This window comes from Polyergus mexicanus, unplaced genomic scaffold (genome assembly GCF_030449975.1).
Source record: "Polyergus mexicanus isolate NDT 795.1 unplaced genomic scaffold, iyPolMexi1.0 SCAF_4, whole genome shotgun sequence".
NCBI lineage: Eukaryota > Metazoa > Arthropoda > Insecta > Hymenoptera > Formicidae > Polyergus > Polyergus mexicanus.
Genome location: NW_027223324.1, coordinates 8,864,744 through 8,884,045, shown reverse-complemented (window position 1 = coordinate 8,884,045; position 19,302 = coordinate 8,864,744). Strand labels below are relative to the sequence as shown.

The 19,302-nt window shown below is 38.0% G+C and overlaps 1 protein-coding gene across 1 annotated transcript in view; it reads left to right on the top strand.

Annotated features, from left to right (window-relative positions):
* Nucleotides 1-18,935, top strand: part of LOC138932520 (uncharacterized) — a 185,957-nt gene extending 167,022 nt beyond the window's left edge. The window contains exon 5 of the mRNA XM_070294432.1: nt 16,205-18,935. Coding sequence (XP_070150533.1) covers nt 16,205-16,519 — 315 coding nt within the window. The 3' untranslated portion in view covers nt 16,520-18,935. The remainder of the gene's footprint in view (nt 1-16,204) is intronic.
* The last annotated feature ends 367 nt before the right edge of the window (nt 18,936-19,302 follow it).

Below are 19,302 nucleotides of genomic sequence, written 5' to 3'. Positions count from 1 at the left end.
ATCTCGATATTCCATCATACAATTTTATTAAGATTGCAAATTTACCACCCGCGTAAGTTGATACAGCAATTGCATTTTGACTTATCTGCGAATTAAAAAATGCCATATAAAAGTCCGAGCAAGTATACGCGATACATGTTAACGATCCAATTATAGTCTGCTAAAAGGCAAATGCGGATTGAGATTTGGCTGTGATAATGACTGGCCGCGCTGTAATAACGATTACCAGCATGCAATTTGATAAATTACCCTAGGGCCGGCTAGGGTCGGCCAAGTTCATTCCAGTACGCGAAGTACTGCCGGTACCTCAAGCCCGTTTACGGCGTCCGGCGATATACCGTATCGTAAAACAAATGGCACGGTGATAACGCGGAGATAAATCAAATTACGGACTCTATAATCAGAATTGTGCAACTGAATTTGATTAATTTCAGAATCCCAAGTAGCGTCGCTATGAAATTCAAAATAGTCTTTTGCAATTCTCCAGCTCTAACTTCCCTTCTCTTTCTCTCTTTCTTCTTCTCTTTCTTCGAATTTTCGACTATACGAGGCAAATTTTCACGGATTGTAACGGTAAAGTTTCCGCGTTTGTTTCCGTAACTTTCAATCTTCGACAATATTTCAATATTATGTACAAAAAAAATGAAATGGATTTATGCATGCCGCCATGCATTGTGCATTGCAGTCGTATTAATTCTTTCAAGCGCTAGACGTATGTTTACGACATGTGCGACCGATCCTAAAAAATCGCGATAATATTTTTATCTGTCAACAGCACGACTACAAATCACGAAAACCATATCGGATATTATAAACATAAATCATTATTTTTGTGCAATTTTTCAATAACAACAACTATTTATCTATCTATTTAATTAATGGCAAAATATGGCGATCAATGATAACATCAACAAATCGACAAAGAGAAATCAAAATTTAAAGAAGATATTACTTGGCATTTATATGAATCTTTTTAATAGCATAAATTAAATTAATAAAAATTGTTAATTGGTATATACGAGAAATACGAGTCGATAAACCCGCTTTTTTGTTGGCGCGTAAATTAGTAGTATAAACCGCCCGTTTTTCTGACGCATACGAGAGACGCTAGGAGAAAGAGTGGGAGACGGATCGATGTTGCGCGATCGTTTACATCCTTGCATACGAGTAGCGGCTGAATGTAAACGTGGCTCGACGATCCTGAATATTCATTTAACTTTTCCCTCGGGATATACTCGCCGATGGAGGACGAGTATCCCGAAGATAAAAAAGAGACTCGCGCGCTCGTGAGGAAAGAGAAGAAGAAGCTTTGCGAAAAAGAACTACCGAGCAACGTTTTCTCTTGAGCTCAAAAAGTTCCGACTTTGAAAAGAGGAATTATCGTACGCAAAGAGAAAGCCAGCGCATTTTCAAGTTATTACTGATACTAAATACAGATGACAGATTGTTTCATGGATATACAACATGCACGTGCATACAATTATAAAATATGTAATAAGTTTAATTATTGCACGAGCTTGATTAATGAAAATATCTGGTGAATATATTATCGAATTATATATAACATGTTATGTTGTGTATCTCATGAATCGATCCTGCACAAATTATGCCGCATTACTATACAGAGACTATAAAAACAAAATACTACATATTTTTACAGCAATTTGAAATTTACACTGTAGCAGAATTAATAATATATAAATATATATTTTGCTTTAAATATATATAATTTATATATAATGATCCGTAAATATAAAATTTTTAAATAAAGTACTTCCAAATTGAAATGATATAATATGGACGTTACACAAACTTTTTAATTAAATAAAATACTATGAATTTTATAATAATTATAATAGAAAGACTATTTATTTAGTAATTTAAATGTATAATCCATTGTAGTGTAATAAAATACGATCAGGGGCTCGCCGAAAAATTCATTTTGACTACAAAGGTAGGAGAAATTTCCAAATGGCCAGATGTGATTTTCAGCGATGCGAAATACATTTGTGATTACTATGGCGTGTCAAAAGACGAAAAGGACCGCTACAAAGCGGTGAAATATATGTATCGTTGCCGATTGATCGTCTGATGGTTTTCGCAGCCGTCGATTACCGCGGACGGAAAGACGAAAGGAGAAAGTGCTAAACGATGTGACGATTAGCACGCCGTGGAAACGGTTAAGTTCGATCGAGCGTGAAAGGGAGACGGCACGCTTTTTGCTAACCGATAAATGGCGGAAAGCATTCGCGACCAATTACGGAACGGATACTTCTTCCTGCGGTCCGAGCCCACCGATATTCACCTTCCATCGCAACGACGGTCTGAGCGGAAACAGCTGTTACTACTGCCGGCCTCCCTATCTGCCAGTGATCCTTCGTTCATATTTTCGGCATATTAAATAAAAACAAAAATCACATTCACATGCATCATGTTCCATTAAATGAATCGCGCAAACTAATTTATTTTTTTCTATTAATTTATTTATTTTCTAAAATGGAGATCACGGGATTCGTGTAAAAAATTAAAAGGATCTCATAATAATTGTGTTTAATATAAAACAGTATATATATCGTAAAAAAGAACCATATTATACACAATCGTTACATCAAAAATAATTTTTTTTTTTTTCAAATATAAAATTGATGTATTTAAAAATAATTGAATAATAAATTTTTGTAATAAATTTTTTATTTTTTTATTTGCATTTTTAAAATGATGCGTTTCTCTGCAATTTTAAAAACGCCATAAAAAAGCTACTATGAGTTTAACGAATATATATCTTTGGGGAAAATATTTAATTGTTGAAAATAGAACTGTTATAGAAGAGTGAGGTTTAATGTTCCGAGCAATTCATCGACACACCCGACAGAATTTCAACTCGCTCGTGGACGGATTATCGAAGCGAAATTTCATCCGCGACGTTATCATGTATTTTCAATGACAAAACACGGCTTGGATTACGGTCGTATCGGCGCATTATATTTGTCTGCGACAAAAAGAGGATAAAAAACGCGTATTCGCATTCGGGATATTGCCCCTCTTAATATACATACTCGCTACACGTACCCGACACCGAAACCATCGCGCGATTCGAACGCTATTGTCAACCGATTCAGTTGAAATCGTAAAGAGAGACAGCGCGAAATATAATTTCGCCTGGAAACCGATGGTTCGTCGAGTTTAATTTACAAGGGCTTTTATCGCATCGACACGCGTAATTCGCACTTAGCAATCCGTATATCTCTAAGAATGAAGAAAATGTCTAGCTCTCGCTAATATACCGGAAAAAAAATGGGAGAAAAATATATAATTATACGAACATAACTTGTCGCGCAGCACCAATGAAGGATAATCCGCGTTTAAACACGCTACGAAATGTCTTCGCGATTCGAATAACGTTGTCACATAAAGATTTAACGACGCTTTGACACGCCACGAGATCGTAGTCGCGTGCGATAAATGCCATAATTACGATTTTAGTCGCGTTCGCGTTGACTCGTGCAAACTATTACCGCATCCATCATACTGTGCACGGACCCGATAGATCACGGAAGAAACACGCGTTGCGTTGGAGAGATTCGAGGTAAAAATTCCAAGCTGGATCAAGAGATCAAGGAGCGACGTCGATTCAGCCTCGGGATAGACGAGACTCGTGTTTGTGTGAAACGCATACGTCAGGCACTTAAGTTTAAAATCGACGATAAAACGAAGCTGGCCGGCTGCCGCTGCAGATTTATAAGCTTTAAAGCACCATCGATCGAGCACGAGCTCGTAAAGTACCATAAACCCCCTCGCCCGCGCTTACCTTTCTCCATTCATCTCTATCCATACTTCAATTTCTCTGTGTCTCGTGCATCTCCTTTTCGAATAAAAATTGATCTCCCTCGATGCGATCGCAAAGGACCGTGTAAATCGCTGATGTCGAATGTACGATCGTGAAACACATTGAGATTTTATTGGGCTCAGAAATTTCGTCTCCGATCGATTTACGTATCTGGCATCGCGTCAAAAAGACATTGTCGTCTATTGGCGGAAAAATTCAATCTTATATACCATATATACAATATGATAGCTGCCAATATATTCTGAATATTCTTTCTCATTAAAAATTTCTTTTGATTAAACAAAATTATGAAATTAAGAAAATTACAAAATTATTTAATTCGTTTGTTATATTCTCTAGATTTTTTTTCACAAAATAATAACAATTATCTGACAATAATTCTGTCATAGTTTAAGACGCACGTAAGGCTTTCATTGTAATGATAGACAATTTGGCAAATATCGCTCGAAGAGCGATGGCTAACCAAGTCCCTAAATCCGGCGACACGGTTGCAGGATTAGATATCGAGTTTCATCCGGCGACATCGCCATGAAGTGTCTCCCATCAAGTCTCTATCCTCTGTGAATCAAAATTCAACCAGTATGTCAAGCCGTCTGACCATCGCGCAAATGGCGCATGTGGATGAATTATGCAGTGTGTCATGTCGTGGCAAGCGACTCATCAAACATATACGCGTGTTCGCACATCGCAGGAGGCGTATCTATAGCGGGCGCGTGTTTCAGAGAGAGGAAATGAATATGCAGAAGCGCCGCGATAGACAGTAGAAACGATATAATGAATGAAAGGGAAAACGCGTAAGAAAATGCGAGAGAGACAGGAGAAAATGCGAGATAGAACTGTTAATACAAGCCACACAAAATTAGAGAATGCAATGAAACGCGCAAGCGCGTGGCGTGATTGATCGCTCTGATCATGTCAGTGTTTCGAGTTTTGCAATTGAGTTTGTAAGGCTGCGCTGACGCGCGTCGCGATTAATAACAGAATATCGCGAGACGCGATTAACGCGTTTGGCCAATCAAAGGGAGAAGACTAGAGAGAGGGAGAGAGAAAGAGCGAGACATACACGAGGATTATTCAAATACGGCACGTCTTTGAAATCGGTCGGGACGATGGTATCTGTTGTTTCATTGTAATTAACGTTGTCAACGTTATATAATCGCGTCCGATGAAATGCGACCACTTCGCTGTGGATATACAAATTAGCCGCGGCACAAACTAATACAAAAGGTATTCCGAATTATCTAGTTCTCTCCCACAACCGCAGGCAGACTGAACTGAAAAGCTTAACAGAAATGTTTCAACATCAAGCTATCAATATATCGACAGAATTAAAGGGTTGTTAATCGATCCTCGGGATATATTAATATAAGCGGAATTTTCGAATGAAAAGTTTCGTCTCTCATATTCAATAGATTATTACGAAAGTTTTGATAAAGAGTTGTAATATAAGTTAACCAATGTTATATAAAACGTGAAGATAATAACGGCAACAACTAAGCATAATCACGAAGAAGAGATGCGGGCGTGAGAAATGCGTCTCGCGTTTGGAAAATCCGCATCCTTCATAACGAGTCTACAAAGTTTCCAAAATTGTGCTTTGTCAGGCTTTGGGTTTGCGTGCGAGACGAAAATCCGAAGTATAGCAGGCAAGCCAGAAAAATTGCGCACGCCTATCGCGCTCTCCGCTGGGAGATTCCGGTCGATTCTTCCGGCGTTAGAGAATAAGGCAGGAGGATAAAAGCCGATGCTAAGAAAGCAAAAGCTAAGAAGAAAGATATAAAAAGAAGGTGAAAAGGGGAGAGAGAGAGAGAGAGAAGAGAATGCGGAAGAGCCCGGTAATGCACAAAGTACGCCGTCGTTCTGCTACTTAATCTTCGCCGCGGCAATAAAAACCGTGAACAGGTGAAAGAGAAGCGGCGGAAGTTGTATAAATTTTGACCATTTGCGAAATGAGCGCGGAAAAATGATGAGAAAAATTCGCTCGACGAACGGATATCGTTTGATTATTTTTTTTATCGACTTAAATCATAACGATTAAAAGATGAGCACGTAATAATTATACGATATATAAACATCCTTATATACGTAGAGATTCATTACTTTATAAAAAGATATTTATCACAGGATTTGACAAAATTAAGAAAAAAATATTACAAGCAGTTGCAAAGCTTAAATTTAAAATCCGTTTTAGAGGGGAAAAATTCTCTAAATGTTTCCAACGCTGATAACACGAAAGATACTAATTATAATTCTCGTGTTCGTGCTACGATTAATATAATAAGTAATACGTATGTGTCGCGAGAAAAATAGACGGCGGAAAAACGTCGGATAGGCATCACTATTTTTTCTATTGGCGGGTTTATAACAAATAACAAAAGCAATTGCGAGAACGAAGGAAATAAAAGCCAAGTAGAAGAGAAAAAAAAAGAGAAAAGAGAAGAGAAGCGGAAACGAAGACTCAATAACGCACGAAACCCGTTGGATTGTCCGCACAGCCGTTTCATCACTTAATCCCTGTTCCTGGAATGAAAACTTTAAGGAAAAGGGAAGCAGGAGAATCGTCTTGTGCCGGAATGGACGACAACGAGAGAGAATCCGACAATATTGAGGAAATTAGATATAAAGGCAGGGTCAATATTATCGCCACAAAAATATTGGCGTACCATAATTACGAAGGAAGTAAAGAAACAAAGATCTTTTGTACAATGTAACAAAGGCACGAAATAATATCATTAAGTATAAATCTCGGCGGAGAAGAGATCGGAGGAGAAAAAGTAGATAGATAATTAACACGTTTGTTCCTCTTAATTTTTCTCGAAAACCAAATCACAATTTCTTTTTTAAATAATTTTATTATTACAGTATCAGCGCGCTATTATTTTTCTTTTAAAATTTAATTTTTTTATATTTAGCCTAGAACCATTCTGATCAAGTCTGAGCCGAAAGTACCCTTGATGATACTCTCGATGGTCCAGGTTGAGTTCGGACTGAATCCAGGTTGGGTTCAGGCCAACTCGACCACTTAATCTCTGCCGACGTGACGAGAGCCGAATAAAAGAAAGAAGCAAACATAAGAAAGAGAAAGAGAGGTAGATAGACAGACAGAGAGAAAGAAGAGAAACTGCAAGGATACCGAGATCAAACGAATGGGATAGAACGACCGCACGACAAAAAGATTGTTGAGACGGGACTCGCCAAGCTCGAGAGACAAATCTTTAGCGGAAACCACAGTGCGCTACCGCCAGCGACTATTCAAGAGGAGAGAAAATTAAATCTCGTCGTAGGATATCAAGGGCGATACTCGGGAAGAGAATCACGATAACTTTTAGCGAGTAACGGGACACGACGATGAAGAGTCGACGCGCGCTTCGATTCGCGATGTCGTTTATTAACCAGACGAAACCGGTGAGAAAGTTACGTCGCATTTCCGCGATGAGGTAAATAAAGACTAGAAGTGTGCGAAACTGAAGCCAAGCCGGAAGAAAGTCGAGAGACAAGCGCAAAAGTTCAAAGGAAATGGAAGCGGATGCGATCATATGCGAGAAAACAATGTATCCGCATAATGGATTTTATGAAAAGTTAATAGAGTTTATTGAAAGGGAAGTGTAGTTTTGCAGAGCAAAAATGTCGAAAAGGAGAAATGCAGCAAAGTGAAACAATGTAAAATATAAATTGAAGAAAATATTAAAAATGAAATAAAAATATCACGCACCGTATAATAATCCTTATAAAATAATAAAATATATACGTAATAATCTCTATGTGAGAGACATTATAAATAATTTCTATAATTTGAGAGAGAATCGCGCATGCTCTATGACCTGAATAAGAAAGAAAATTTATGACAAAAATTGCAACTTGCACAAAAATAACTGGAGCTAATATATATAAACAAGGAAACAAGATAAAATTTTAACTCTGAGAGTGCATTGAGATAAATTTATGCGTAAAAGTAAATAAAGACGATACGAAAAGATAAAGAATAAAAAGAGAAATCAGCAAATAAAGAATATGCGTCGCAAAGTGGATAATCAAAGAGACTATTCGGAGGGAACAGAAAAAATGACGGAGGCGACGATATATGGTACATACCTGGCGTATATTTCACCGGTGAACCTACGAGTTCGCGAGCGGTACTAAACGAGCGAAAAATGATTCGCATTTTTATTCACGAGCGAAAGACGGATATAAAGCGAAGCAAATACATTTTTCGTATGCAGATATATCTGAGAGAAAGAGCGGAAATGGGCTAGAAAGATTTGGAAAGATATGCTCCATAGTCGTTAAAATTGATCATCGTAAAGGGCTATTCGAGAAATAAGGTAATATATTCTCGATACATATATGTACGTACGTCTGCGATGCGTTATGTCCTTATTCGGTTGAATTTCGATGCATTAATATATATGCAAAATATATTCTACATCTTTCATGAATGCATACAATGCATGAAAATGCGTGCATCTAACGGAGACAAAATGTATAAATGACAGGATGAAAAAAAAGACATAGAATAAAAGAAAAACATATTTAAATGGAATAAAATAGAATTGCATTTTTACTTACGTCAAAAATGACGTACTGAGAAATCAAAGATAGAATGTCGATCAACATTCATTGCGATGTGAAGAAAAGTCGATTATAAAAGCAAACATTATTATACCGATATTCTCAATGTCTTTTTTTCCATCTGCTACATTTACTTCATCTTAACAGCGGTTTAAAGAAACGAACGCAATATTCCTCGGGTATAAAATTTCGGGAAAAAGGAAAACAGGGAAAAAACATTAAGCAAGCGTAACACTCAAAATGATGGAACGGAAAGCAGGTAACGGATAACGCGCACGAAAGGTGAAAGTTTGGCGTTAAAGAAGAAAGAGAGAACGATGAAAGATATAAGAGAGAGATATTCCGGGCAAAGCCTTCAGGCGAATCCTATGGCAGGACACATTGTCGTCGGCAAATTGCGCAGGGGAAAAAGTTTCGCGAGGGAAAATACGCCGATAACAAAGCACCAACGCCGATTTGAGAAGCGCGTCGCGTAAGGCAGGAAAGGAAGTCCGAAGGATAGAGCACAGACGAATATCTTATGCATTCGCGAGACGCTCGTGCGCAACTTTGTAAACGCCATGAGATTTATCTCGCGCGGCCGCCACATTCTCTACGTTTCTTCTACTTACCTGCCCGAATGCGAATTTTCTCCGAGATGCTGATGAATCTCGTAGTAAAGTAGACGCAATTTCTTATGTTAATGGATATTTATTATTCGTTGTACTATTTATATTATTCTCTTTATCGTATATTTCTTTCTATTTCTATTAATAGAGATTGTCAATTACAGAGAAAGAAAAAAGTTATATATATACAATATTTAATGCTCTTTGGAAATTGTAATGTCTTAAATATTGTAAAAAGAAATTTCGAAACCAATATAATACCTAAGCCCTAAGTATTTTAATAATGATTAAGTAGAAACAAGAGACTAAAAAGCAAATTAATCTTCATGCTTTTCTTATATAATCGAGAAGATAAACTATTAGTCGATTGTTGACAACTGTGTGAAAAGTCTAATTTCATGCAAAATAGTTTAAGAATTGCGGACTTCGGGCTACTGGATGCGCAAAATTAGAATGCGGCGTTAAGGCGAAAAATCGTCGGCGTTTAAACGTGATTACAAAACGAAATAGCCGCAGGCGGCCAAATGAGACTTCCAACGATGAGACTTTACTCCGTTCATTCGCGACGAAGGTAATTTCAATCGCGGGACGCAATTGCTGCTCTCGTGATTAATGCGCGCTGTATCGCGCTCTCGCAATACAATTTCTTTCTCATAACTACGTTATATGTTTCAAAATGGCATAAAGTCTTGTTATAAAATCGATACACAGAATTATATTCCTATTTCAGAGCACAAAACGAATACGGTTTGAAAACTGGATTTATATTTGAAAATTAAGCGGCTCAGTTTCTAAGCATTGCAATTTAGCGAATCTTTCGAATGATATTTTCTGCGACGCTGTCGAGTCGGAGACAAAAGTACTTTTTCTTCGATGACAAAAACCTATATTGGATTTTGTGCGCAATTCCAGCTCTCTGGGAAGCCAGTAAGTGAATTTGCCACCAGCTAGCTTAACGAGAACGGACGTTTCATTACTAGCTTCTTACGAAAGGGGTTTGCGGCTCAAAGAAGTTCTGAAAGGTTTGCGCGCTTAATCTCATCCATATCAATGGCCTAAAGAGACGTCTCATAAAATTTCAAAAGAAGCTTTATCTTATCATTCAGATATCTACAAATTCTACCATTAATATCCTTATACATATACCGAGTTACGAGCGAAACAGTATCGCATTAATAATCAGCCTTTCCGAAGTAACTTTAAACTCTCCATTTTACTAATATTAATTAATTTTAGCTATTTTTTTTTTGCTCTTATCGCAAGAACTAATATTAGAAAAAAAAGGAGAAATACGAGGAATTTTATTTATAGAAATCAACGTGTTAGCAAATTCATCTATCATGGCTGTCAATAGCGCTTTTCTCCAATCAAAAAATTTCTAAGCTTATCGAAATGGATCATCAATATGTTTGCCGTTTCATAAAAATCCATCGATGTCCCATTAGAATGACAAAGCCCCAAGGGTGCCACTCGGCATGTATAATTCATCAAACGCTGAGAGAAGAGCAGCGCGCTCGTTACGACGATGGCCCCGGCGCCGCAAGATGACATTCGCGGATTTAGAAGGCACGACGACTCTCCGCGAGTCTCGTTACTCATAAATTCGGTTCAATATCGCGCGACGATCATAACGCCCATCCCCCGCGTAAATCAACGATATCGGAGCATCCACGAATTACCATTCAGAAGCGATTGTTATTCGCTTCTGCGAGACAAATGTCTCGAGCGACCCGATACCGCGCCCTCTCCTCCTCGCGCCGTTCGTTCGCGCCCGAGTAATGAATGCCGGCTTTAATGAAAACGACGAAACGCAGCCATTATCCTGCGAAGATCAATCTCAGATAATCCTTTTAACATCGCGACATACGATTGTATCCTGCTATTCGTGTAAATTGAATTGAATAATTATGAGAAAAATATTATTCGATTTTTTTCTTTGTAAAAAAATAAAAATCGGAAAAATGTTATTATCTTTTTCTTCCTAAAGATTGTTCAAAGAATTAATCGCAGCTCGATTTTGACAATTAATTCTAACGTGGGTCTTTCGTGCAGATTTCATACTGCAGTGCATTTCAAATTTTGATTTTCTCTTTGCGACGAGGATCTTTATTATTCGCGCGCATAAGTTCCATCATATGCTCATATAAAGTCTAAATTATTCTCGCAAATGCCACGTTGGCATTAAGAAATGCGAGCGTACACAAAGCAAACGAAAGAAAACCGTGCGCCGTTGCAATTCATGCAATGTAACCCGGAGGCGCCGTTAAAGCAGATATTACGGAAACGTTGTTTTAACGTTGGCTATGAACACCAAGCTGTATCCCAAGGCGCAGCCTTTTCCACCGTTGTTTTAAATTCTACCTTTGCCTTCCTCGTATCATGTAAGCCGTCCAAAACGATGTCACGGTGGAGTTATATTATTTTCTTGGGGCCTCGCGAGGTAAACATCAAGGCAGGGCCTTGTAAAGTGATATGACGAGAAATCTTTGTTTACGAGAAGTGAGAAGTTTATGCTAATATTATTTTCATGAATGTTGCACAAGCGTAATTCCGTAAATAAAGATTAAGATTCAAGGAGCAACGAAAATGGTTAATTTCATTTAGGATAATTTCTAAACAGTAAATGTTTACAGCTACACTGCGTACATCTCGTTGTAACATTTTGCAACTTTTGTTTTAGAATTACGGTACGTAATTAAATCGCGAAATATTTCTCTAGATATAATTTGCAAAAGGAACTTTATTTAAAAAATATACGTGCTTACGCAGTATGCGTATCAATGTTCGCACTGGAAATGAGAATTTATACTGTTCTTAACGAGCCGGCGAGTAGAAAAGATTATTTCAAAAAATATAATTACGGTTCACAGGCTGGTGGTACCGCAGGCTTCATTATTCTCGTGTACTTTCATTGTTACTAAAAGTTGCCGTTTATAATACGAGCGAGAAATATCTCAAAAGTTAGCTGTAAATTACATTTTCCTTTTATTGTCATAAAACACTTGATAATGTATATATGATCATGCGTATAAAATATTTTTAAGAATAAAATATCGTTTCGCCACATTGAATTATTCTCTAATTGAAAAGATGATGCCGATTTTAATTAGGAGAATATATTTAATTTTTTTTTTCGATATTTAATCAAAGTATTTAATATTGTTTATAAAATGTGTAATAGAAATTGTTAGTAAAAAGAAATTAATTATACATTCTTCAATTTCTGTAGCTGCATACGCATACATAAAATATAACGATGAAAAATATATTTCTAAAAAACTATCCGTTTTTCGTCTTCCCGTTACGTATAATAATTCCAGATACGTCGCACCTGAAGAATCGCGATCTGAAAATTCTCAGCATGCGAGAGAGTGTTTCCTCTCGCGACGCGAGAATGCATATTACACACACGTACGGTTTCCCAATCGTTTCCCATTGTCGCGAACACGTCCGCCCGCGCGAGATTCCGATCACGATCGGCGATCGAACAATGGATCTTTCAGAAATTGCGGGCAAATCGCCTTTACGATCGGGCCCCCCGCGGGCCCGCGGCAAACATTGTTCATGCGGGGACGAACTGTTCGCGGGGTGAAAAGACAGAGCGCAATGCGGGAGACGAACGGCGGTGGATGCGCGGGGGGCCAAACGACGAACAATAATCTTCCGGTATATCCGTACGAACGTGCGTAAATCACACCGATATGACGTCAACCAATCGTCGCCGATGCGGCCTCGACGACGGCCTTGAAATATCGCCAGCTAGCATACCCCGACGATTAACCGCCGTCGCCGATAATATAACTGCCTTCTGAAGGTTTATGGAGGCCATCGTGTCCCGCCGAGAATCTATTGCCAATTACATTATTGGCGTCTTCGTTCGAGCGCGGGAGTTCCAGCGTCCGATAATCGGGGAAGTCGGCGACGCGAGATTCGCGGAAATAATTCGCATCCTTCCGAAATTAAGCTCGGTATCCGCGATGGAAGGATCCGGGTAATTAGCACGGCACACTTTTCCGCGATACGTCGCGCGCGTAAATTATGTCGGTGAAATTTTAACGCGCTCCAGATGCGAATTTAATTAAACGATACTATATTTAACGCGGTAATTAGCGTTGAAAAAAAAAATAGAACTTTTACATATAAAACAAAATGTAAAACTGTAAATAATGTACGGGTATAATCAGACCGCGCTTATAATTAATCCGTTTATTATTAGTTTATTATCTATGTGCTAATAATTTATTACAGAGCTGACAAATATTTGCAAGACCATTATACTTTTAGAATATGAAAGCACATATAAAAAAGAGCTAGTAGGGATGAAATTTATAACTGTATGTTACGTATTATATTTTAAACATATAGTATAATTATCACAAAACGCAACGCATTCTTACCTTTAAAAACTTTGAGAGCCAGATATAGTAAAATAAAAACGTAATAACGAATAAATCAAAAGGATACCGGCCAATAAATTCGATCGAGCCAGCTTTGCCACGCATTTGTTAAAATCCTCGCCATATCACGCATTAGACTCACGGATGCGCGATGTTGCGCAAAATACAAAAAACAAAACGCTGTAATGCATCAATAAACCCAATACAAGCAGTATGAACGCGAGTGGTAAATTGCACCTAACGCAACTGACATTTCGAGGAAGCAGTAGTTACGCTTTTGCAATGCGGCGTGTTTCGATAAATTTTTTTTTTTTCCTTTTCGTTACTATTAATCTCGACGGTGTATACAATATTCCAGCTATTTTGAAAATATCGTGTCCGTCAGGCATAATTTTCTTTCATTTTATTTATGGCGGATATTGCGCGGCTAATAATGCGACGCGATTGTTTGCTCAACAACCGCCCGCCGACGCTTCATACGGAAATTTCGAGTCACGCAGCGTCCATTATTCTCGGCTTCAGTATGCGGAAGTTATTGGTAAGTAAGATGGTTCAAACCCAAGCATTATCTACCTACAGTAGTTCTCCATGGACTGGGGCTTTAACTTTGGATTCGGCGATCCTCGCCACAAAGCGAGGACGATAGTTTGAATCGGTCCAGTGTGCTAGTTCGATTAGTTACACGACTCGTAGTACGGCTTATGGTTAACGTCGAACGCTTAAAGCCAAACGCCCGCCAATCGCCCGCTGCATATGTATGCGGATCCCGCGCTACTCGAACGATCCTATGATCTGTCCACAAGTTCTTCCGAAACTTCCCTCTCTAAACAATATCGTTCGTTGTATCGGAACGATGAACTGCGAAAAGCCATCTTCTAGAATTACTATAAAAGTTTGCTCATCTCTCTCTCTCTCTCTCTCTCTCAACAGAGCTTAAAGAAAATCATAAGTAGAAAGAGCGAATATTTTAATTGCTTTACAAGGAAAAGGGAGAAAATCTTAATTACTCATAATTGATAAATAAGAAACTTTGTGTATTTTGTATTAGAGTCTCGATTCAAGATACAATTACCAAGATACTTGACGTTAATTATTGCGAAATTAAGATATGAGATTTACCGCGACATTATGCACGTCGGAAAACGCGAGACAAAACGAAATTTTAGAGCAATCATTTTTTTCGCGTCGCACAATGGCCGACGGTTCGCTACGAGGAACAATGCGTCGTCGTGTAAAATAGGAAGTGGCAAATAATGGCCGAAAAAATTCGGTTAACGGAACGAAAAATGATCTGACACGCGAATTTTATTGCCGCCGTCAGAAATTAAAGCCGACGTATTCGTCGCACGATTTCTCTCACCCTCTCGCACCGTCTCGGCCTGAGGCTCACCTTTAACAGCGCGCGAGACAAAAATTTCAGCGAGCTCGTTTCTCATCCGCGGCTACACCACCGTCCCCGGTCGCGGCTTCTCTTTTCTTGTAATCCGGCACGTAACAAACGATTCGCAGTGTGTCAATTTTCAGCGGAATTTTCCTCCTATTACCATCACGCGTGTATATTTAAGGACCGTGTATAGTACAGCCTCTAATACACAATGAGAAGGAGAATATTTTAATCGAGGACTAAATACGTATGAGAAAATAATTAAAGCGAATCATAACAATTCTCGAACTAATTTTTAATCTCTTCCTTCTCAATATAATTATATGGCTAAGTATATAGAAAAACTTTTTCCTATATAAATTAATGTTAGGAATATTTTTTTATCCTAGAATTATGTTCTCTTTTTAAGTGAATAATTCATAGATAAAAAAAATAGTATAATAAAAAGAATGAATGATAATATATATACAGGTTGTCCTCAATTTAAATGGTGAAACTTCAGGAGCGTGTAGGGGACCCGAAAAACTAAGACAAGAAGTCCTTTAGAGGTTTGCTCGTTTTTGTTCCATTTTAGAGAAAATCGCAAAAATTCAATCTCTCATTGTCAGTTGCTCTCTTGAGTCGATTGGCACCGAATAAACTTTCTGCTTCAAGGTTCCTTACATATGTAAACACTTGATGTTATCCTTTACGGTGCCAATCAATTTAATAGAGCAATTAAGAGACCGAATCATAGATGCAGTGCACCAAATATCACTAGAACAATGTCTAGCTGCAATTAATAAGGTAAGTGCTAGATGTAATGCTTGCATTGCCGCAAGAGGGCAACATTTTGAACAATATCTGCATTAAATAGATGATAACATAAATAAAATGTAGATAAATAAATAAATAAACGAAAACTTGTTTTGTTTCTTTTTTTGTAATTTTCTCCAAAATGGAGCAAAAACGAGCAAACCTCTAAAGGACTTTCTGTCTTAGCTTTTCGGTCCCCTACACGCTCCTGAAGTTTTGCCATTTATATTGGGGACATCCTGTATATTGTACATGTGCTATAATTAAATGATCATCAGATTATCTAATCCGAAATTGATAACATTGTTTCGATTATAATCATACTATAATGATGGACTAGTTTCTCTAGCGATACATATAACTATTTTTTGACAAATCAGATTCTTATCAGAAGCTATTGTGAGAGAGAGAAATAATAGCTTTGCGTCCTGAATTATTTTGGAGAATTAATATTCACGTGCTTTTCACACAAGAAGGTTTAATTATTTTTTAATTATTTAGAGTCATCTATCTACATTATTTGTACCGAAAAAAAATTTCAAATTTTTCCGAGTCGTTTAATTTTTCTAAATATCGCCAACAACTCGCTTCGTATTCGTTGCAGGTACCACACGAGAATATAGTCCAGCTTCAACCAATGACGCCTACGAACAGCCAGGGTATTCCGAACAGTCTGGGGCTAAGATTGGAGGCTGAACATCAACACTTCGTGAGCGATGGCAAGCTAATAAAGATCAAATGCATCGCCGAGGTGGGCTCACACAAGTACGAGACCGAGCGCACAGTGCAGATAGCATACGTAAACAATCAGAGGCTCAGCGCCGGTGATCATATGCATGCGTCCGCGCGTAACATCCGCACCGATCTTCTAGCCAAACTTCTGACGGCAATCCTCGCCCTCGTCTTGCTCACGACGTGACCTACCGGTTTTCTTCTCGCGTGAGTCGGCCTCCACGAACGGAAATCATATTGCAACGCGCGTGCGATTGCTTCAGGAACGCGCGGCGGTTCAGTGTCAGTTGTCCGATCCTTACGTATATAAAAATTAGATTTAGCTATTTAAGCGACGATACACTCGACGATCGGCGATTAATCGAACAACCGGCTCGCTCTCGATCTGAACGCGCTCCGCGACGACACCATCATCGGCAAGTTCTTTACAAGCAACACATAGAAGATGAAAATCTTGTTGAGATAAGGCGATCGTAACGAAAGAATAAATTCTTACTAATTATTGTATTATAATGCGAATTAATTATTTAGTTGGTGTTTGAAAATATTATTATATTAATTTTATTATTATCTTACTTCATATTGTTATATTTGATTTACCGATTCGTATGAAGAGTCGAGGGATCGTTTGGAATCGATATTATTGCAACGTTAATTTTGTAGGCAGAAAATTTGTTGCACGAGCATCCTAACATATTTTAAACGACTTCCTAGTCCTAGATCAATATTTCCCATTAGGCCGATACTCAACCGAAAGTTTGTCCATAATTTTCGCGGCGGCTCCTCTCTCTCTTCGATTTCTCCTTATCATATTTAACTCCCAATCCTTTTAACGAGTTCCAGATCTGGAAGACTCTTTAAAGTTCTCATCGATTACGGCCCGTAGTCGTCATTAACTTTTCATTCGAGTTTTAAGTTTTACTGCTAATAGCAAATGTCGCGAGTCAGATAGAGCGAGCGCAAAGTTGTCGAATAATAATAACTATCAATTGATACCTCGACAATTTAAGTTTCCAGATTTATATAATTCTTACCCTCCTGTAGTTTCTCTCTTACATTTCAAGTTCTCGACATTTATAAATAAAATTTAGTGCGCAAATTTGGAAAGTTACACTTAATTCATACTTTACTCTATTTTCGTAATAGAGTTTATTCTACTTTACTCCGACAATTAACGTTATGGAGCTTAGACAGAACTAACTGTACTTCATACGGTACATTGTACCGGGAAGATATAAATTCTGGTGCAACGCGTGCAAATTCCGTTTTACGACACGCGTGAGATTAACTATCGAAACGCATATAAGTCTACGAAACACGCCTGCGAATTACGTATAAATCAATAAATGGATTTACTACGCCGAGGTACTAACAAAAACAAGATTAATAATTCGGATATCTCGTATTGTAAAATTGCAAACGCGCGGTTGCATTTATAGAGATACGAATAATATTTTATTGAAAAAGAGCATCTCTCTGTTATACGGAATTATGTAAAAGTTTTAAATTTCTCGATTATTTCAACAAAAACAATTTGTACGACATGGTACGACGTGAATAATGATTCAATAGGAACGAAAATTCAACCGTAATTTTGCCATAATGAAAACATATAATGTCGAATTTAAAATTAGTACATCAATATTTTAGTATCGGCGCGAAATTTGTTCAGCAAAAGATTTCGAATTAACAGGTCAATGGAATTTTTCTCTTTGGAACTTTTTGAAAAATTTAATCAGCTGCGCAAATACTATATTTTCCATATCCGCGAATGAAATTACTTTTCAATACGCGTGATCATCGTTTCAAAGAAACAATATTTTTATACGATCGTAAAGTTGCATAACATTTTTCATGGATACACAATTGAACGAAAAATTTGACGGTCTCTGAGCGATTTCGACGACGAATCCGACGGATTTTCACTTCGCCTGATCTAGCCTGCCGTTGCAGTTTCATGTGTTTCGTCGCTGAAAGCGTTTGGTCGCGAGAAACGAGCTCGGTCGTACGAGCACGAAGAAAAGAAGAAACTCCTAAGAGATGATTCTGCGAGAGAGGCGGTCCATTCGACCGCCCTTCAGAGAGGACGCTAAGAAAAGAAGAACAAGCGTGACAGGAAAGTAAGAGATTGTGAGTGAGACAGCAAGTGCGATACAGAGAAAATGAAACAAAGTTCGCGCGTAGAAGCGAAGGAAAAAAATACAGCAGGACGAACAGGGAGATACATTGTGTGTGATCCAGGCGGAGATGCGAAGTTTGACTTCAAGAATGAAAGTAGGTGTGATATTATAGTATCTAAGATACGAGACTCGTCTGTATTCAAAAATCGCCATCTCCATCTTTGATTCCTCTCTCTTGCTTTTCGAAAGTATTAACTGTATAAATTTTTTATTCCGTTGTGAACAATTATTTTTTTCAGCAAATTTATAGAATTGTGTTACGAGATCTATTGATTGTCTCATCTAAATTCGTATAAAGATTAATAATAAAATGAGTAAAGGATATATTTAAATTAACAAACAATAAAATAACGAATGAAAATTTTTCTTCAAATTATTGAACCAATAATTCCGTTCGCTGTTCATGTTTATTTGATAAATGCAGATTATCGAAGATGGTCGATTTTCGAAGAAAGCGAGTAACTAATGGAAATAAATAGATGCTAAAGCGCGTGCACGAGTGAAAACGTGAGAATTAACGCGACTGGCCTCGCCGCACATATCACAACACAACGTTAACACGTGCTTAACGCACACACGACAACATCGCGCACATATACATACCGACGCGCGCACGTACGGTTGGATTAAGAGATGGAAGGAGCAACCAACCCCCGCAGGGTGCGCAGGATACGCATATATCACGAGACGGTTTCCTTTTGATCGCTATCGCTCATCGACCCGAGCGTTATTTATTGGTTGTAATAATTTATGAGTTTGTGAGAGAGAGAGAGAGAGACACGTTCTACCG